The 21,357-nt window shown below is 48.3% G+C and overlaps 1 protein-coding gene across 13 annotated transcripts in view; it reads left to right on the top strand.

Annotated features, from left to right (window-relative positions):
• Positions 1 to 21,357, top strand: part of PTPRS (protein tyrosine phosphatase receptor type S) — a 309,039-nt gene that overhangs the window by 116,780 nt on the left and 170,902 nt on the right. For all 13 annotated transcript variants that reach the window (XM_081845987.1, XM_081845982.1, XM_081845991.1 and 10 more), the window contains exon 2: positions 6,129 to 6,298. In XM_081845987.1, the coding sequence (XP_081702113.1) occupies positions 6,217 to 6,298 (82 nt within the window). In that variant the 5' untranslated portion in view covers positions 6,129 to 6,216. The remainder of the gene's footprint in view (positions 1 to 6,128; positions 6,299 to 21,357) is intronic.

Below are 21,357 nucleotides of genomic sequence, written 5' to 3'. Positions count from 1 at the left end.
GCCTTGTCTGTCATTCAGAGGGACGATTGTGCCTCTGGGGATTGGACGGAGCAAAATCTACAGCTTGGGGAAAGCAGGCTTGAGTCAATCTCTCCTCCGTGTGTGTGAGAAAGGGGGCCAAGAAATTCTGAGCCAAATTTCTGCATTCGTTAGGAACTTTGCTTGGTTGAGCTTATTCCTAAAACTCTGCTCAAGGATGCCTTTAAATCTGTAGGATAGATTTGGATACAGCTTGAAATTTGGAAGATGTTTCCTGACTCGCCTGTTCTTCAGTTTATGAGAGACGAATCCAGTACAGTTGTACCTCGGTACTCGTACGTTTTGGTTCCCGAACGCCGCAAACCCGGAAGCGAGTGTTCCGGTTTTCGAACGTTCTTTGGAACCTGAACGTCCGACGCGGCTTCCGATTGGCTGCAGGAAGCTCCTGCAGCCAATCGGAAGCCGTGCCCTGGTTTCCAAACGTTTTCTGAAGTCGAACGGACTTCTGGAACGGAATAAGTTCGAGAACCAAGGTATCAGGTACAGCTGAAGAATTCAGAGGTGGGGATGCTAGAGCCCTTCGAGATCTTTGCCGCAAATTGTGCTGGTTTTGGCAACAGGAAACAGCGCCCAAAATGCCTCGTTGGGCAACAGCTTGCCTGGCCTAAGTCCTGAGCTTGCGTGCTACGCTTCTTCAAAGGGGTTCAAGTCTGCAAACGTAGACGGCTTTTGGCTGTGGCTTTGTCACCCACGCTGAGCCTCCCGCGATGGCTTGGTGGTCATTGATGCTGAGCTGGTACCTCCAACTTTTGTTCCAGCTCAAGCAGCTGACTCGAAGGGGCCTGGGTTAGTGCGCCCCCCCCCCCCAGACCAGCTCTGGGTTTAGGCAAGGTTCTCCAAAGCACCCTGAAGGTCGTCGGATCCAGAAAACGTGGTGGGAACAGAAAACAAACGGAAGACAAACCTTCTAAAAATTCCCGAAGATGTAGGAGACCTCATTTTATATTTAGAAAACCAGCCGAGACATTTTGAGCTGCTTGTGCTTTTTCGGGAGCTGAGCGCCAGAGAAGCTCTTGCATAGAGATGAAGGAGTGGTAATTATGGACGGCGATGCTTTTCAGCTAAGGAACAGAGCGCTTCTTAAAGGGCAAGAGATTCTGGGGAGGGAAATGTGGTGCTTTCTTTTCTCGCTGAGAACCCCGCAAAGCAAGAGGGCGGAGGGAGAAGTGGGTGGGAGACTTAGGTAAGAATAACCTAAGTATGATGCTCAAATTTTAAAGGAAATGCATTCTGAAGGCAGTAATCATTTTTTAATAAAGTATTTGCATTCTACAGACTCCTTGGCCTTGCATATTATTAAGCGCTCATGTATATAATGAGGGTGGGAGCAATTAATGCATTTTCGGCTTACCCTTGAAACAGAAGAGCTAGCTTGAAATGGAGCGGGGAAGCTTTTTAAATGGAAAAAGCAGAAATAAATTGTTCTTCTGCGTTCACCTTTTTTTTTGCCTGCTCCGTCGTGTCAGGATCCCTTTGAGTCTCGCTCCCCCAACTCTTTTTTTTTTTTTTAAAAAAAAAAACCAGTCACATCTTGCCTTTCCTTCAAGGAAACGCACATGATTTTCTTTTTTCTTTTTTTCTGCTTTTCCTCACGCCAAGCCTGTGAGGTAGGCCAGGCTAAGGGAGGCAGCAACTGGTGCAAGGTCACCACAGCTGAGTGGAGAGATTTGTTTGTTTGTTTTTAATAATATTTATTAACAATTTAATGACTACAGAAGAAAAAAAGAAAGAAAGATAGAAAAGATTAAGCAATACAATACAAAAACAAAAACACTACATAACACTAACACTAAAATAACAAAACAAAACAAACACAATTTAAAACACATCCATACTTTCAGTATCTTATCTTTCATTACCTTGTTTCAACGACCTCCTCACACCTCCCTTTTTTTGTATTCCACTTTAATTAACTATCTCAGCAATTCCTTTCCATCTTCCTCTGTTTTCTGTCCTGTAATTTATCTTAAAATATTCTAACCTTATTTTTTTCCCCTTTGATACATTAATAATCTATTTGTACTTAATTCCTTATAACATTTCTGCTAAAGCCATGTAACTTCATTCCAACATTTTTCTAACATTCATTAATTTTACAGTATTTCTGTAAATAATCTTTAAATTTTTTCCAATCTTCTTCCACCAATTTTTCTCCCTGGTCTCGGATTCTGCCAGTCATTTCCGCCAATTCCATGTAGTCCAGCAACTGAGTGGAGAGATTTGAACATGGATGTGCTGGTCCCGGGATGGGGGGTGGGGGGTTGCCATGCGGCGTGGTCTAAGTCCGGTCCTAGGTTGAGGGTACGGAGGCTGTCCGTCAGGAGCGAAGTGAGGTCCAGAGCGAGGAGTCAGGCGTGGTCAGGAACTCAGGAAAGCAGGTCTGGGTGCCCGCAGGAACAGGATACCAACGATGTTGCTCCCGCAACCTGGGACTGGCTGGCTTTTATCTCCTCTGAGGCATAGGGCGGCCCCAATCCTCAGGTGACTCTCCTCTCCTGGCCTGGAGGCGAGCCCTCCTCCTGCGAGAACTTAGTTCCCTCCGCCTCTCTGCCCTGAGCCTCTGCAGCTCAGGAGACGCTGAAGGGTTCCCGGACCCAGAGGCCACCTCAGCTTCCTCTGACGGGGCTGAGAGTGGAGCACCTGCAGGCAATGGGTCCTCCATCACCTCAGGAGCCAGAGCAGACTCAGCTGATGCCTGCACCTGAGGACCCATCACAGGTGAGGACCCTTCAGGCTCAAGCCCCAGCCCTAGCTCAGCTGGTCCTGGAGGTGGGGACTCCTGTGCAGGCTGGGATTCCTCAGGTTCAGCCTCTGAATCAGATTCCCAGGCCATCACACCGGACCTCCCAGCCCCTAGTCCGACACGCTAACCCAGGGTTTCCCCAGACTTGGATCTCCAGCTGTTTTTGGACTACAACTCCCATCATCCCTAGCTAGCAGTGGCAGTGGTCAGGGGTGATGGGAATTGTAGTCCAAAAGCAACTGAAGACCCAAGTTTGGGAAGACCTGCTCTAACCTTAGGCCTGGGGGCCTAATGCAGCCCTTCGAGGCTCTGTGCTTAGCCCTTGGGGCTTGCCCCAGGCCACACCCCTCTCCTCAGCCCCACATCATACCCTCATTGAGTGTTTCTTTTTCCTGACTGCGATATGCCCTTCACCATTCGGTGCCCTGCCCACTTTTGCCTGCTAGCCCCGCCCACCACGGACCTGACCCTTGTCCCTTGGGAAGTTAGAGAGATCCCTTGGGCTGCAAAGGGGCTTCCCCACACCTGCTGTAGCTGCTGGAAGCAGTGAAGAACCACCGACTGGGGTGTATTGGCCAGAGCCCGTGACGCAATTTTGCGCTGGGTCTCTTTCCCTTCGCCTGCAGGGTGTGAGTCGATCAGTTTGGCTGCAGCTGAGGAGGACAACTTTGTTAAATTGCTCCCGGGCAGGCATAGGCAAGCTCCCGCCCTCCAGATGTTTGGGACTACAATTCCCATCATCCCTAGCTAACAGGACCAGTGGTCAGGGATGGTGGGAATTGTAGTCCCAAACATCTGGAGGGCCAGAGTTTGCCTATACCTGCTCTAGGGGCTACATTGAGGTAAGACCACAGAAACTAAACAATCTCTGCATGGCGGTTCTTAAAGAGAAGTTAGAAGGCCATCTGCCGGGGGTTATTTGGCTGAGATTCCCGCACCACAGGGGTTGGACTAGATGCCCTTGGGCTTCCTTCCAAATCTACTATTCTGCGATTCTGTGCTTCTCCTCTTTATTCCCACCCTCCCTTCCACTGCTGCCTCCCTTATGATTTCAGATTGTAAGCTCCTCCAGGCAGAGACCTCCCCTCTTCATAAACTGAAGTATGCAGTGAGGATGCAATGTAAACAACTATCCAAGTTGCCAGCAGTGGCTGCGCATCTTTTCCCGCTTGGAAATTTAATTGTTTTTTTAATGCCTTCCAATCTTCCAAAGTGTGTGTGTGTGTGTGTGTGTGTGTGTGTGTGTGTTTCTCGTTCTGACCCAGTGCCCTATTAAAATCGCATGCTGAGCGACTTAGCGGCCTGCAAGCGACTTCTAAAGCTGCGCTGAAGGAAAGTGCCAAAATTGTGCCCAATAGGAACCCTGAAGGCTGTTTTCTTTCTCTCTCTTGCTGTCTCATTAGGTTGCTCCTAATGTGTTCTGAAAAGCCCAAAATTAGGTACAGAGGTTGTTGTTTTTTTATTTGCGTGGCGCTGTGGGTTAAACCACAGAGCCTAGGACTTGCCGATCAGAAGGTCGGCAGTTCGAATCCCCACGACAGGGTGAGCTCCCATTGCTCGGTCCCAGCTCCTGCCAACCTAGCAGTTCGAAAGCACCTCAAAGTGCAAGTAGATAAATAGGTACCACTCCGGCGGGAAGGTAGACGGTGTTTCCGTGCGCTGCTCTGGTTCTCCAGAAGCGGCTTAGTCCTGCTGGCCACTTGACCCGGAAGCTATACGCCAGCTCCCTCGGCCAGTAAAGCGAGATGAGCGCCGCAACCCCAGAGTCGGTCACAACTGGACCTAATGGTCAGGGGTGCCTTTACCTTAAGACAGGAAATGTAATCTGCTGTTTTGAGTGTCTCCGGAAGGGGCTTTGGGAAATGTGAATTTCTCAGGGTACCCGAGTCTTTATCTTTTTTTATGTTGGGTCATCGTGGGAAGCCCCATATCCCAGGGCTATCCTGGCTGCCCTAGAGGGGCAACTCTCTTGTGGGGAAATGTTGTGGCGCTTGCGACTTTTGTTAGCAGCCTGGGCCCAAGGGCAGCCCTGTGCTCGGAGCATTGCAGTAGTCCAGCCTGGAAGTGAGCGGTGGCTGCAGTTTGTGCGCATTCTTGGCTGTAGATCATGGGGAAAGAGAAGAGAGAGGCTACCATCTTTCTTTTTTTCATATCATTTTTATTAGTTTTACAATAAAACTTTCCGTTGCAATATCACATATTATACATTTTGGCTTTTTAGGGCCCTGACTTCCTTCAAACCTTCCTTACGATTTTCTGTCTTTCATTTCAAATTTCTGCATTTTCACTATCTAACGATTGCTTTATAATCAAAAACGTTGAAACATCATACGTTCTTATTCTTATCTGCAGTGGTTTTTGTACCTTTCCTTACAAAGCTTCTTGCAATCCTACCAACATGTATTTGATTGAATACAATTGTCTTTCAAATAATGTACAAATTTGGTCCAGTCCTTGATTAACTTTTGGTCCTGCTGTTCTCAGATTCTTCCCGTCATTTTGGCCAGTTCCACATACTCCATTAGCTTCAATTTCCATTCTTCCTTTGCTGGTAAATCCTCTTGTTTCCACTTCTGAAGCTATCACCTTCCATTCCTTGTTTGTGAGATTATTTCGTGTGGCGAAGGGGATCTTCTGTTGCTCTTGGGCATGGCTAGGCAAACTAAGTACCGGGGGCCGGATCCGGCCCAATTGCCTTCTGGCCTGCAGATGGTCCAGGAATCAGCGTGTTTTTACATGAGTAGAATCTGTGCTTTTTAATAAAATGCATTTCTGGGTTATTTGTGGGGCCTGCCTGGTGGTTTTACATGAGTAGAGTATGTGCTTTTATTTAAAATGCATCTCTGGGTTATTTGTAGCGCATAGGAATTTGTTCATTTACCATATTTTTCGCTCTATAAGATGCGCCAGACCACAAGACGCACCTAGTTTTTGAAGGAGGAAAACAAGAAAAAAAATATTCTGAATCTCAGAAGCCAGAACAGCAAGAGGGATCGTTGCGCAGCGAAAGCAGCAATCCCTCTTGCTGTTCTGGCTTCTGGGATAGCTGCGCAGCCTGCATTCGCTCCATAAGACGCACATACATTTCACCTTACTTTTTAGGAGGGAAAAAGTGAGTCTTATAGAGCAGAAAATACAGTATTCCCCCCCCCCCCGAAATATAGTTCAAGCCCCCCCAAGGTCTGAGGGACAGTGGACCGGCCCCCTGCTGAAAAAGTTTGCTGACCCCTGCTGAAAAAGTTTACTCTTGGAGTTCAGAGTGCTTGGCTGCATGCACAGTTCTGCAGCTGCCACCTTGGAAAACCCTTCGCAGTCTAAACTTGCATCTCTTTCCCTCCCTCCACAGGTCTTGACGCCGTTCCAGAGGCGCTGTGAGTTCTGCTAAACTGGGGGGGCCGCCAGGCCGGGGTCAGAGACCTCCACCCGCCACCAGCATGAATCCTGCCTCGGGATTAACACTGCTGCTCCCCCTTGCCAACCTTGTCTACTTGCTGCTGGTGGGCTGCACCGCTGAAAGTAAGTGAAGCGCACACACCCCACACCCCCAAAACCCCACAATCTATTCTGGTATCATGTGCTCATTTTCTGAAATTGCACAGTCTTCATTTAAAACATATCAGGTCTGGGTGCGAATGAGTAGCAAGCTCCCTGCATGCTCTCAAGGTGCTCTTTGTTACTGCATGTTTTTTTTACTCTAAGGATTTGCTGGTGTGGGGGAGTGGGGGAGAGGAGTCCCTAAAACCTAAGAGCTCCATATGGATGAGCTGATAGGGCAGTTCTTCTTTGGTGATCTAGATCAAGGGAAGTAATAGTGCCACTGTATTCTGCTCTGGTCAGACCTCACCTGGAGTACTGTGTCCAGTTCAGGGCACCACAGTTCAAGAAGGACACTGACAAACTGGAACGTGTCCAGAGGAGGGCAACCAAAATGGTCCAAGGCCTGGAAACGATGCCTTACGAGGAACGGCTAAGGGAGCTGGGCATGTTTAGCCTGGAGAAGAGGAGGTTAAGGGGTGATATGATAGCCATGTTCAAATATAGAAAAGGATGTCACATAGAGGAGGGAGAAAGGTTGTTTTCTGCTGCTCCAGAGAAGCGGACACGGAGCAATGGCTCCAAACTACAAGAAAAAAGATTCCACCTAAACATTAGGAAGAACTTCCTGACAGTAAGAGCTGTTTGACAGTGGAATTTGCTGCCAAGGAGTGTGGTGGAGTCTCCTTCTTTGGAGGTCTTTAAGCAGAGGCTTGACAACCATATGTCAGGAGTGCTCTGATGGTGTTTCCTGCTTGGCAGGGGGTTGGACTCGATGGCCCTTGTGGTCTCTTCCAACTCTAGGATTCTATGATCCCTTGTAGCCAAGTAAACACAGTCTTAACAATGAGTCCATAAGTGACTGTGGAGGCCAATTCTGGATCCACACATTCTTCCACAGTGGGGACATTGGTTTCCAGGTGGGAGTTGACCACGGTGTGGATTTGCCAATCTTAGCACGTTTCTCCCTTGCGTTCTGAGTTCGAGTGTCTTCAAAGCCCATGACGCCTTTGGTAAAGGCTGTTCTCCAACTGGATCGCTTGCAGGCCAGTGTATCCCAGTTTTCTGGGTATATACTACATTTTTAAAGATTTGCCTTGAGAGAGTCTCTACATCTCTTTCGTTGACCACCAGCATTACGCTTTCCATTTTTCAGTTCGGAATAGAGTAGTAGTTGCTTTGGAAGACGATAATCTGGCATCCGAACAACATGGCCAGTCCAACATGACAGCCCTGAAAGATTGTGTCTCTCTCTACAAACGGGTGCTAAGATCTTCAGATGATCTTCAGATGAGCGCCATCTCTAGGTCCCATCTACTGCAGAGGCAATGGTTGGTGGTGACACAAGAGACAGAGCCTTTTCTGCAGCTGCTCCCACGCTGAGAAAGACAAGACCCTTTTAGTGCTTGAGACTCTGGAGAGCTTCTGCCAGTCAGAGTGAAGAGTACTGAGATAGATAGATGCCGTGGACCGGTTGGACGCAGAGGAATGGTGGGAGGCACCAGCTGGGGGACCCCTCCCAAGGGAAGATGGCTCAGAGCCCAGGGAGGGGTGGTGGGGTGAAGGAGAAGAATGGGAGGAGGAGGAGATGTCAGAAGCTGAAGAGGCAACAGGGCTTAGTGAGCAGGGGGAGTCCGTGGCGGAGAGCAGTCCAGACTCAGAGGCAGAAGCTGAAACAGGAGAGGAGGGAGGCTAAGAGGCAGAGATGAGTCCAGCTGGTGAAGAGGCATGGCTGCGACAAGCTCCCCTTCCCTCTGGTTTCCCAGCACCAGGAGAGGCATGAAGAGGGCAGGGGAGAAGTTAGTTCCAGGCTGGCACAGTCTCAGATTGCATGAGGGGAACCCTGCAGAGGAGGGGACTTAGGCAGCTGGGGGGAGGTGGGGACTTTCAGTCTCAGCAGCTGCTTCATGGGGGCAAGAGCTGCCAGAGATGGGTCGCTGTGCTCATTAGGCCTGACACCCCTGTGCAGATCCTGTCTTTTTGCTGGCTCAGTCTTGGGACGCGCGTGGCTCTGTGGGTTAAACCACAGAGCCTAGGACTTGCTGATCAGAAGGTTGGCGGTTCAAATGCCTGCAACGGGGTGAGCTCCCGTTTCTCTGTCCCTGCTCCTGCCAACCTAGCAGTTCGAAAGCACCTCAAAGTGCAAGTAGATAAATAGGTACCACTCCGGCGGGAAGGTAAACGGCGTTTCCATGCGCTGCTCTGGTTCGCCAGAAGCTGCTTAGTCATGCTGGCCACATGACCCGGAAGTTGTATGCCGGCTCCCTCGGCCAATAAAGTGAGATGAGCGCCGCAACCCCAGAGTCGGTCACGACTGGACCTAATGGTCAGGGGTCCCTTTACCTTTACTTTACCACTGTAGTTGAGTTGGGAATAGAAAACCCCACGGACAGACATACACTTATTGTTTTGGGGAGGCTCTCCCCAAAATCTGCCATCTCTGGCTGGTGGTTCCTTCTCTCGTATTTCATGCTGTCGTGGTGGGAGAATTTGGGACAATTCCTCTTGTCATCGTCACCCCCCCCCCTTCTCTCTCTCTCTCTCTCTCTCTCTCTCTCTCTCTCTCTCTCTCTCTGTGTGTGTTTCTTTTGCATCCAAGGACACTGAATTAAACTCAGGTGTCACCTTGTTTAACTGCTTGATCAAATTAAATCAAGTCGCAGTGATGTCATCTTCTCTTCCCACACTTCCATCCCTCCGTTAGTGCTATATAAATAAGTCAGATGGGGCGGGGGGGGGGGACAAGAGGACAAGGTGTGCAAAGGGAAGCTTTGCCAGGTTCTTCAGCTGGAATTAAAAACAGAGCTGCAACCGAGTGGAGTTGCGTGATTCCTCTGAACGTTCAAGATTGGCTCTTGGGTGGGCTTAGACTAGATGAATTAGATTAGAAAAGGACGACCAAAATGATGGAGTGACACCCCTTTGAGGGAAAGGTCTATATAAATTAGGTTACTGCAATGATTGTATGTAGGGGTGCCTGTGACGACGGTTTGGAAACTTCGGCCGATGCAGAATTTGGGGCAAGATGGTTTGATCGTATCATGCCAATCCTGGCCCAACTGCACCGGCTGCCGGTTAGTTTCTGGCCCAAATCAAAGTGCTGGTTTTGACCTAGGAAAAGGTAAAGGGGCCCCTGCCCATTAGGTCCAGTCGTGGCCGACTCTGGGGTTGTGGCGCTCATCTCGCTTTATTGGCTGAGGGAGCCGGCGTACAGCTTCCGGGTCATGTGGCCAGCAGGACTAAGCTGCTTCTGGCGAACCAGAGCAGCGCACAGAAACTCTGTTTACCTTCCCGCCGGAGCGGTACCTATTTATCTACTTGCACTTTGAGGTGCTTTCGAACTGCTAGGTGGGCAGGAGCAGGGACCGAGCAACGGGAGCTCACCCTGTTGCGGGGATTCGAACCGCCGACCTTCTGATCAGCAAGTCCTACGCTCAGTGGTTTAACCCACAGTGCCACCCGCGTCCCAAAGTGCTGGTTTTGACTTACAAAGCCTTAAATGGTTCAGGACTGCAAAAGCTCAAGGACCTGTAGGTGAACTGATCCAGACCCTGAGATCATCATCAATGCCCTTCTTCATCTGCCGCCTCTGCCGGAGATCTGGAGGGGTGGTAGCATGAGAACAGGGCCTTTTCTGCAGTGGCTCCCTGTTTGTGGGACACTCTCCCCAGCAGTGATGGCGCCAAGGTTGCAGGTTCAACACCCCCATAGGACAGTTGCATATTCCTGCATTTCAGGGGTCTTGGATTAGATGATTCTCACGGTCCCTTCTAACTCTCCAATTCTATGATTCTATATCTTTAGGCACCAAGCTAAAACACTCATATTTTCCCAGGCCTTCAGCTAATTAAACAATCTATGGCCTTTTAAACTTTGGGGGCGGTTATGGTTTTTGTTATTATTATGGAATTCATTTCCTGTAAGCAGCCCTGTGGTTTTTTGGATGAAGGGTGGTATAGAAATTTAATAAATGGATTTAAAAGAGTAAAAATACTCCTTCTCTATATTCCTCAAACCTGGGAGGTTGAACCCTCTCTATATTCCCTTTTTGGGGGTGGGCAGCAAAAACGACCAAAGGGGCTGTGGCGAGTCCCTGATGAGGAACGGTCGCAGCATTTGGGGCTTTTTTGGTTTAGAGAAAAAGCGAGTTAAGAAGGGACCTGATAGGAATTTATAAAATAATGTATGGCATGGAGAAAGCAGACAAGGGAGAAGTTTTTTTCCCCTCTCTCTCTCACCTGGGACATCGAAGGAAGCTGAATGTTTGGAGATTCAGGGCAGAGGAAAGAAAGCCCTTCACCATGGAGCAGAGAGTTCAACTACGGAACTCACTGCCACAGGACTGCCAGTGATGGGCGCCAACCTAGACGCCTTTAAAAGTGGATTGGGCAAATTCTTTGGGGAGGATGCTGTTGGTGGCATGGAAACCACAAGAGAGGAAAGTTGCTCTCGTCCTCAAATTCTGCTTGCTGATTTCCTAGGGGATCTGGTCACCCACTGTGAAAACTAGGTGGGTTGCCAAGTCTCCCAAGTCACGCAGTGTAGAAGCTCCATGCTGTTTTGTATTGGGGGGGGGGGAGACAGAGGGGAGGTTGTTAAGCAGAGCCACTGCCCCACTGCTGAACACTGTGGGTCACGAATGGCTATAAAACAGAATTAGAGGAATCCATGGATTGGTGCCTAGCAGTCAGATCCTTGGAGGAGAAGGCAACAGACTTTCCCCCTGCCGCTGACCATTTGGGTCACCCTTTGACCTCAATGTGACTCGCATTGGCTACAGCTGCATATTTTGCACTAGCCAACCCAGTGGCTAATAGACTAGTAGTTGAAAATTGCTCTCTTCCTTTTCCTTTTTTTGCCTTTTTGTGGAATCAATTTCTTTTTCTATATGCTCTTGTTTCTGGGCTGAACACAGGCCATTCACTATTGGAAGCAGGAGAATGGGTTTGGTCGACCTTCTCTGTGCAATCCAACCAGGACACCCTCAACTGGTGTCTTATGGAAGGAAAGGCCAGCACCCATGGTTTTAGTTTGTTATTGCTGTTGTTTAGTCGTTCAGTTGTGTCTGACTCTTCGTGACCCCCTGGACCAGAGCATGCCAGGCACTCCTGTCTTCCACTGCCTCCCGCAGTTTGGTCAAACTCATGCTGGTAGCTTCAAGAACACTGTCCCACCATCTCGTCCTCTGTCGTCCCCTTCTCCTTGTGCCCTCCATCTTTCCCAACATCAGGGTCTTTTCCAGGGAGTCTTCTCTTCTCATGAGGTGGTCAAAGTCTTGGAGCCTCAGCTTCAGGATCTGTCCTCCCAGTGAGCACTCAGGGCTGATTTCCTTCCGAATGGAGAGGTTTGATCTTCTTGCAGTCCATGGGACTCTCAAGAGTCTCCTCCAGCACCAGAATTCAAAAGCATCCATTCTTTGGCGATCAGCCTTCTTTATGGTCCAGCTCTCACTTCCATACATCACTACTGGGAAAACCATACAGACCTTTGTCGGCAAGGTGGTGTCTCTGCTTTTTAAGATGCTGTCTAGGTTTGTCGTTGCTTTCCCCCCAGTGGTTTCTCCCAATTCTCTTCTCTCCATGGTTTTAGTTAGGAACGTCAAAGGGGCTATTTGCCCAGATTTTTCAAGCTTTTACTCAGTTCATTTGCAGGCAGGCGGGTTGAAGCAGGAAGAGATTTATTTCCATATAGAGTAGGCACACAGAAATATGAATATGAATTTTATTTATACACTAGCCTAGTTTAAGATACTCTAAAGTATCAACTCCACCACCCCCAGCACCCAAAAAAACCCCTTTAATTGACTCAAGAGCATAGCATCATGAAGAGGGGGAAGAGAAGAGAGAAGGGGGGGGAGTGAAAAGGCAGGAGCTATTTGAATAATTTATTGTCCTTTGAAGTTGCAAGAGAAATTTTATCTGCCTTGGGGAGTAATTTCTCCCCGTTCTAAAAGGGTTTTCTCCTCCTTTTAAACTCATCTAGAGGATGGTGGTTTTGGGTGGTGTGGGGGGTGGATTCCTCCCCCCATCCTTTTTGCATTTTCTGCATAATTAATGAAGCCATCATTCCCCTCTCTCTCTCTCTTTCTATTTTCCTTTTCTGTCTCTTACAAACCTTAGAAAAGGAGAGGAGATGGTTGTGGGGGAAGGGATTTCTTCTTAATTAATAGAAATCATTAGAGATGGTTAGATCACATAGATAGATCCATAGTCAGACCCAGGGGTCAGCAAACTTTTTCAGCAGGGGGCTGGTCCACTGTCCCTCAGACCCAGAGATGCATTTTAAATAAAAAACACACACATTCTACTCATGTAAAAACACCAGGCAGGCCCCACAAATAACCCAGAGCTGTGTTTTAAATAAAAGGACACATTCTACTCATGTTAAAACACGCTAATTCCTGGACCGTCCGTGGTCCAGATTTAGAAGGCTGTTGGGCCTCCGGACCTTAGTTTGCTACCCAATGATAAACACCATAAGGTTCCTTTTACAGCCACCTAGGTTGGGTTGGGGTTAGGGTTTGACTAACTTTTGCAAAAAGACAAAACAGTTATCCTAATTAAATTATGCCAAGAAATGGAAAACATCTAAAGAAGGCAGTTAAGGAAAGGAAAAATGACTCAAATTGAGATGGTGGGTGGAAGTCAGTCCAAAAGTTTAGAATATTAAGGTTTGATCATTTAGAATAACAGTTATGGGGAACGGGTGGTTGAGGAAAATATTTAGTTATTATGTATTTTTAAAACAAAATAAAAAAATTCCTTCCAGTAGCACCTTAAAGACCAACTGAGTTAGTTCTAGGTATGAGCTTTCGTGTGCATGCACACTTCTTCAGATACACAGTATTTTTATGCATTTTTTATCTTTAGGTTTAGTTTGAATTATGTATGGAAATTGTCTATGGATGTATGCAAAGGAAAATGTAATAAAAATATTATTTTTAAAAAGGTTGCTTTCACACGGCAGTTCGTTTCCTTAACGGCTAATTCCCACACCAAATGTGAGCTTTAGCATGACGCATTCTGCAAAATGTGTGCTTATCTGCGTGCTTATCACTCATTTCTCTGCTATCCGATTCCACGTTATATCTGAGCTTTTGCACCACATAAAAGCCACTTCCGGAAATCTAGCAGAGCATATTGGAAGTTCAGCACTCATGTGTCATTTGATTTTTTTTGGAGGGGAGGTTCATTTGCAGGCCCCTCAAACCAGAAAAGTGTGGGAGGGAAGTTATAGCCTCCTTGCTGTCGCTCCCACCGCCTCCTCTGAGCTGGGGGGCAGAGAGGCTGGTCCTGCAGCGCCAGTTCTGTGGCCTGCTCCTTCTCTGAGCCCCTTTGGTGGGGGGGGGGCTGCAACGCGGACCCTGCCCCTCTGCGGGAGGGTCTTCCTGCCCAGCCTGGGGGCCCCACTGTCTTTGTCCTGGGGGCACCCAGAGGGGAAGTAACTCCTGGAGCTGCCCGAGTCCTGTTAGAATTCCTGCTCCGTGATTGCAGTCATGGGATTGTTGTCTATCACATGACGGTGTATGTTTTGACTCCACAGAGTGGGAAGTGACGGAGACAGGATGTTTGTGTTGCTGTGTTCTGTGAAGTGGGACTATTGTCCTTTGTTCTTTCTCTTTGCTGTCTGATGCTAGAGAGAGAAGAAGCCATGTTGCAGTGCTCCGTGTGTGTTTATATATAAATAAAGTAGATTAGCCAAAATGCTGAGTTGCTGAGGTCTGCACAAACTCTGCGGATCCCTAAGTGTACCGGTGTCTGTTGGCATCGGTCGCTGTGATGTTCGGGAAGAAGAAAGCTTTTGAAGCTCCCAAACGAAAGACCAGGAGGGAGAGAACATGCCAGTCGGGCATGTGTCTCTGCCAGGGTCCTACTCGAGTGTAGGACAAGCTCCTGACAAGTCCCTCAGGGGCGTTTCCTCCTCGCCGCGGCTGCACAGGTATTAATCCTTGTGATCCACTGCAGCAGGTCTCCCACCTCCTCCTAGCTGGACATGATGAAGTCACATTGGCTCTGGGTGGACGTAGCCGCGGTGCTGGCCAGTCCACCATCTCAGTCGGCCTCCCCTCCACTGGTGCCCTGCTGCTGGTGCTGGTTGCGCCAATGGTGCTGAAGACCTTCCGGACCCAGGAGCTTCCTGCACTCAACTGGAAGCTGTGTCGGATGTTTGGCTTCCGAAAAACGTTCACAAACCGCAACACTTATTTCCAGGTTTGCGGCGTTCAGGATCCAATTTGTTCGGGAGCCAAGCCCTTTGAGTAGCAAGATGCCACTGTCGTTGTTTATTCCCTTGACATCTGATGGGAGGGTGTTCCACAGGGCGGGTGCCACCACCGAGAAAGCCCTCTGCTTGGTTCCCTGTAACTTCGCTTATCACAGTGAGGGAACCGCCAGAAGGCCCTCAGTGTCCGGGCTGGACAATGGGGGTGGAGACGCTCCTTCAGGTATACTGGGCCGAGGCCGTTTAGGGCTTTCAAAGTCAGCACCGACACTTTGAATTGCGCTCAGAAACGTCCTGGGAGCCAGTGTAGGTCTTTCAGGAACGGTGTTATGTGGTCTCGGCGGGCACTCCCAGTCACCAGTCTAGCTGCCGCATTCTGGATTAGTTGTAGTTTCCGGGTTACCTTCAAAGGTAGCCCCACGTAGAGCACATTGAAGCAGTCTAAGCAGGAAAAAACCAGAGGATGGACCACTCAGGTGAGACAATGCGCAGGCAGGTAGGGTCTCAGCCTGCGTACCAGATGGACCTGATAAACAGCTGCCCTGGATGCAGAATTGACCTGCGCCTCCATAGACAGCTGTGAGTCCAGAATGATTCCCAGGCTGCACACCTGGTCCTTCGGGGGCACTTCTTGTTTCTTTCTTTTTTTATAGGTTGGGGAAATTTGAGGCATCAACACCTTTTGGTTCTAAGACAGTTATATAAACCTTTTGCCAAAGAAGAGAGGGGGTGTTGAAGAGCTTTAATTGTAATCAAAGTGCTGACACCGTGTTCCCTATAAAGTTGCAAGCAGCTATGCTATAATATCCGTCCAGCAGAAAGGAAAGCGAGGGGGTGGATTGGTAATTCATACCCAGAGTACCTAACTGCAGACATATGTTTGCAAATCAATTTTGCTGCTCTCCTGGCTCTCCAGGAGTAACCTCAAACCAAGCGCAAGCGTTCATGTTGAAATACCCTCTCCTCTCCCTGCTTTTAGAAGACAGACAGGTTTCTTAAAAGTCTTATTATACAGTGGTACCTCGGGTTAAGTACAGTGGTGCCTCGCAAGACGAAAAGAATCCGTTCCGCGATTCTCTTTGTCTAGCGGTTTTTTCGTCTTGCGAAGCAAGCCCATTGACGGCTTAGCGGATTAGCGCTATTAGCGGCTTAGCGGCTTTTAGCAGCTTTTAGCGGCTTAGCGGATCAGCTGATAAGCGGCTTAGCGGCTTAGAAAAGGGGGGGGAGGGGAAAAAAGTCAGAAAAACTCGCAAGACATTTTCGTCTTGCGAAGCAAGCCCATAGGGAAATTCGTTTTGCGAAGCGCCTCCAAAACGGAAAACCCTTTCATCTAGCGGGTTTTCCGTCTTGCGAGGCGTTCGTCTTGCGGGGCACCACTGTACTTAATTTGTTCTGGAGGTCCGTTCTTAACCTGAAACTTCTTAATCTGAAGCACCACTTTAGCTAATGGGGCCTCCCGCTGCTGCTACGCCACCAAAGCACGATTTCTGTTCTCATCCTGAAGCAAAGTTCTTAACCTGAAGCACTATTTCTGGGTTAGCGGAGTCTGTAACCCGAAGCATATGTAACCCGAGGTACCACTGTACACACTCAAGTCAGGTTCGGGAAAAGTAACACACTCCATGAGGCTAAGAAGAGAAAACACACACAATCAGGCTCTGGGGGAGGGAATCCAAGATCAGGTGGGGGTGGAGGGCAGAGGGTCTATCCCCCACCCCCGATTCTGCACCCGGGGACACACACACACCCGCCCCCATGCTATGGCACTGACAGAAGTGAGCCAGCAGTAAATCGCACGGAGGAAGTTGGAATTAGCAAAACCAGGGTCTACACAGGAGTATGTCAGGCTCAACGTCCATTGGATCTTGCCCCCGTAAAGCAGTTGCCAAGACGTCAAGGTCCCCGCCTCCCCAGAGCTGTCTTATACCTCTTCCTTTCCAGGGTTTCTTCTTCCAGGCACTCGGAGACTGCACCTGTGCACCTGTCTTTGCTCCTCCCACATCATGCCTCTCCTGGTTCTGCGAAACTTGACATGAGCCAACAGTGTGACGCGGCAGCTAAAAAAGCCAATGCAATTCTGGGCTGCATCAATAGGAGTATAGCATCTAGATCAAGGGAAGTAATAGTGCCACTGTATTCTGCTCTGGTCAGACCTCACCTGGAGTACTGTGTCCAGTTCTGGGCACCACAGTTCAAGAAGGACACTGACAAACTGGAACGTGTCCAGAGGAGGGCAACCAAAATGGTCCAAGGCCTGGAAACGATGCCTTATGAGGAACGGCTAAGGGAGCTGGGCATGTTTAGCCTGGAGAAGAGGAGGTTAAGGGGTGATATGATAGCCATGTTCAAATATATAAAAGGATGTCACATAGAGGAGGGAGAAAGGTTGTTTTCTGCTGCTCCAGAGAAGCGGACACAGAGCAATGGTTCCAAACTACAAGAAAAAAGATTCCACCTAAACATTAGGAAGAACTTCCTGACAGTAAGAGCTGTTTGACAGTGGAATTTGCTGCCCAGGAGTGTGGTGGAGTCTCCTTCTTTGGAGGTCTTTAAGCAGAGGCTTGACAACCATATGTCAGGAGTGCTCTGATGGTGTTTCCTGCTTGGCAGGGGGTTGGACTCCATGGCCCTTGTGGTCTCTTCCAACTCTAGGATTCTATGATTCTAAACCAGGTGGGCAACAGGACGGGGAGACACCTGTGTCTTTTCACCAGCCAGACTCCACTCTCCCTTCTCCCAGCCTCTGATTCTGAACTGCTCTCTGGCACAGACTCTCCCTGCTCACTAAGCCCTGTTGCCTCATCTGCTTCGGACACCACTTCCTCCCATTATTCTCCCTCCTGTCTCTCTGACCTTCTTCCCCAGCTGGTCCCCCCCCCCTTCACACCTCTGCATCCATGACAATCCAACAGGCTCTTCTCATCTTACCATCTCTCTGCCGTGCAATACAAGGGCAATTTCGGCCCCCCCATCACCTAACCTGCCCCCTATCTGTGGTGGTAGAGTGTCCAGACATAAGGTCAACCACATTCTATGGCAGGGGTCAGCAAGCTTTTTCCAGCCGCGGGCTGTCCCTCAGACCTTGTGGGCGGCCGGACTATATTTTGGGGAAAAATAATAATGAACTAATTCCTATGCCCCACAAATAACCCAGAGATGCATTTTAAATAAAACACATTCTAAAGGGACCCCTGACCATTAGGTCCAGTCGTGACCAACTCTGGGGTTGCAGCGCTCATCTCGCTTTATTGGCCGAGGGAGCCGGCGTACAGCTTCCGGGTCATGTGGCCAGCAGGACTAAGCCGCTTCTGGCGAACCAGAGCAGCGCACAGAAACGCCGTTTACCTTCCCGCTGGAGTGGTACCTATTTATCTACTTGCACTTTGACTTGCTTTTGAACTGCTAAGTGGGTAGGAGCTGGGACCGAGCAATGGGAGCTCACCCCGTTGCGGGGATTCGAACCGCCGACCTTCTGATTGGCAAGTCCTAGGCTCTGTGGTTTAACCCACAGTGCCATTCTACTCATGTAAAAGCCCCACAAATAACCCAGAGATGCATTTTTAATAAAAGGACACATTCTACTCAGGTAAAAATACGCTGATTCCCAGACCGTCTACGGTCCGGATTTAGAAGGTGATTGAGCCGCATCCAGCCCCCCAGACCTTAGGTTGCCTACCCGTCTTCTAGGGGGAATTGAGTTTAAAAATAACAGCCATCACTTCTAAAAAGAAAGTTCCGTCCCTTCATCCTGCCATTTCCTCTGTTTTCACTTGTGGGGAAACTGACAGGCGCAGTCCGTTAAAGGAACTCTCTCTCTCTCTGTGGCCTGTAATTATCTTGTCTTGATGGTTAAAGTGAGGCTCTGTCCCGCCCCCCCCCTCCGTACTTCCCCACCGGATATTCTTAATGGACTTTCTGTGACAAGGAGGCAATGCGCTGAAGCCAGATGGACACCGACAGGAAAATGATTATAATTTTCTGCTTGCTGTTTTTTCACAATTTTTTTTCATGGCTGGGGGGGGGTGAGGAGCCCTTCCTTCTCCCCCACATGCAACAAAAGGGAGAGAATCGTCGCCTGGTATTAATCTCATTTTTTTCCTGTTCCATATGAGGCAGAAGGGGTGGCTGAGGAAGAGGGGGGGGAAGATGGGGGGAATCTGTTAGCAGTGATTTTGGTTCTTGAGCCAAGCAAGACCCCCAAAAGCACTTTGTTTTGTGTAGTATAGGCATATAGGGGTCTATATGCACAATATATTTAAGTATATGTAATTAAATGCACAGTTGATTGATTTAATAAATTAGATTATCAAACAAATCTAATCATTCACAACTACTTCCATTACATTCGTAGCAATGCAGTTCTTAAAATAAAGTATTTTTTGCTCTATAAGACTCACTTTTTCTCTCCTAAAAAGTAAGGGGAAATGTGTGTGCGTCTTATGGAGCGAATGCAGGCTGCGCAGCTATCCCAGAACCCAGAACAGCAAGAGGGATTGCTGTTTTCACTGCGCAGCGATCCCTCTTGCTGTTCTGGCTTCTGAGATTCAGAATTTTTTTTTTCTTGTTTTCCTCCTCCGAAAACTAGGTGCGTCTTGTGGTCTGGTGCGTCTTATAGAGCGAAAAATACGGTATGTTCTAAGTTGCCTTGGTGTTAACTTTGGAAAGGTGGCAGATCGATCGGTTATTTAACGTTACTCCCAAACGTGTCATGCAAATGGGGACCACAGTGAAGCAAAAACTTGCCGCATTTGGATATCATCATATGTTCAATTTAGAGAGATTCCTGCGTTGCAGGGGGTTGGAATAGATGATGCTTGAGGTCCCTTCTAACTCTCACTTCTATGGTTCTCGGACATGGCTAGGCAAACTAAGGCCCGGATCTGGCTCAATCGCCTTCTCAATCCAGCCCGCAGACGGTCCAAGAATCAGCTTGTTTTTACATGAGTAGAATGTGTCCTTTTATTTAAAATGCACCTCTGGGTTATTTGTGGGGCCCGCCTGGTGTTTTTACATGAGCAGAATGTGTCCTTTTATTTAAAATGCACCTCTGGGTTATTTGTGGGGCATAGGAATTCGTTCATTCCTCCCCCCTCAAAAAAAAATATAGTCTGGCCCCCAACAAGGTCTGAGGGACAGTGGACCGGCCCCCTGCTTGTTGACCTCTGTTCTAGTATGTGTCTCCTTAGCAAGATATAAGCAAGTGTTTTAGCTACACAGCTCACCCCCTTCTCTTCAGACAAACCAGCAAATCCAGGAAGTTTTACACTTAACTACAACTTCCCGTTTGAAGACCGCAGGAAGGGAACTGACTTCCAAGCGTAGCCTCATATCCTGACTACATTTGCCCCAGCTCCCCAGTTTGGGCGGAAACGGGAAATGATCGCTCACCAAAAACTTCCTTATTTTGTTTGCTCACTTTGCACCAAGGGAAAAAAGAGCAAAGGGGATGCATGAAAAATAGGGTTGCCACACCTGACCTGACTCCTACAGGTGTGCCTGGGTCCCTCCTGGTGGAGGGAGCTGAATCTGGGCCTTTATTGTTTTATATCTATATATCTATAAATCTAAGGGACGCGGGTGGCGCTGTGGGTTAAACCACAGAGCCTAAGGCCTTGCCGATCAGAAGGTCGGCAGTTCGAATCCCCGCGACGACGGGGTGAGCTCCTGTTGCTCAGTCCCTGCTCCTGCCAACCTAGCAGTTCGAAAGCACACCAGTACAAGTAGATAAATAGGTACCGCTACGGCGGGAAGGTAAACGGCGTTTCTGTGCACTGCTCTGGTTCGCCAGTAGCGGCTTAGTCATGCTGGCCACATGACCCAGAAGCTGTACGCCGGCTCCCTCGGCCAGTAAAGCGAGATGAGCGCCGCAACCCCAGAATCGGTCACGACTGGGCCTAATGGTCAGGGGTCTCTTTACCTTTTTTATCTATAAATCTAATAGATATAGGTATCAGGTTTGAGCCCTGAAATCTTAGGGTCTGGGATACTGCCAACCTGGCAATCCTAGTCCAGAATACTTTTTCATTTTTTTTAAAAAATGAACTTTGTATGTAATTTTTATTAAATGTTCTGTTTTCCAATTTATAAAGTACTCATTTTTGCATGCTTAAGGTATCGGTGACATCACTTCTTCTCTTTCCATGGTTCATTTTGCAAAGCATAAATCCCTGCATATTTTTAAAAAACGAAACCATTATTACATCCATCAAAACTTATTTACACTGTTTATCTTAATGCTGCCAGCATTTTCAGCTGTACGCAGTTGTTTCCCATATATTCAACAAACGTTTTCCAATCTTCTGTAAACATATGTTCTTCTTGTTCTCTTATTCTATACGTTAAGTCTGCAAGCTGCGCGTATTCTGTCAATTTAAGTTGCAATTCTTCTTTAGTTTGGACCTTGCTCGTTTTCCATTTTGGGGCTAACAAAACACAGGCCGCAGTAGTGGCATACATAAATAACCTTTTTTGACACCTGGGAATTTCAGTCTGGATTATCCCCAACAGAAAGGACTCTGGCCCAGAATACTTTTTCATTTCTCATCCTGTTAAGGCAATATACAATTCTCCAAATGAGACCACCATCAGAGGGGGGAAAGTCACCTCTCAGTGCATAGTTTATAAATATATCACGTCTTCCCTCAAGGGGGCATGGGTGGTCCCCCCCCCGCCTCCTCAATTTTCTCCCCCTACAGCCGCAAGGAGTAATAAATTTAATTTCCTGTTCGTTTATTGTTGTGATCATCGATTCTGGATTTTTTATTATTATTACTATAAAAAGATACAATTCAAGATGTAAAAAGAAGAGAAAGAAAGAAAGC

The sequence above is a fragment of the Podarcis erhardii genome (assembly GCF_964252035.2).
Source record: "Podarcis erhardii genome assembly, chromosome: 18".
Lineage (NCBI taxonomy): Eukaryota > Metazoa > Chordata > Lepidosauria > Squamata > Lacertidae > Podarcis > Podarcis erhardii.
Note: the sequence above shows the minus strand (reverse complement) of the source record. Positions and strands in the feature narration are given on the sequence as shown.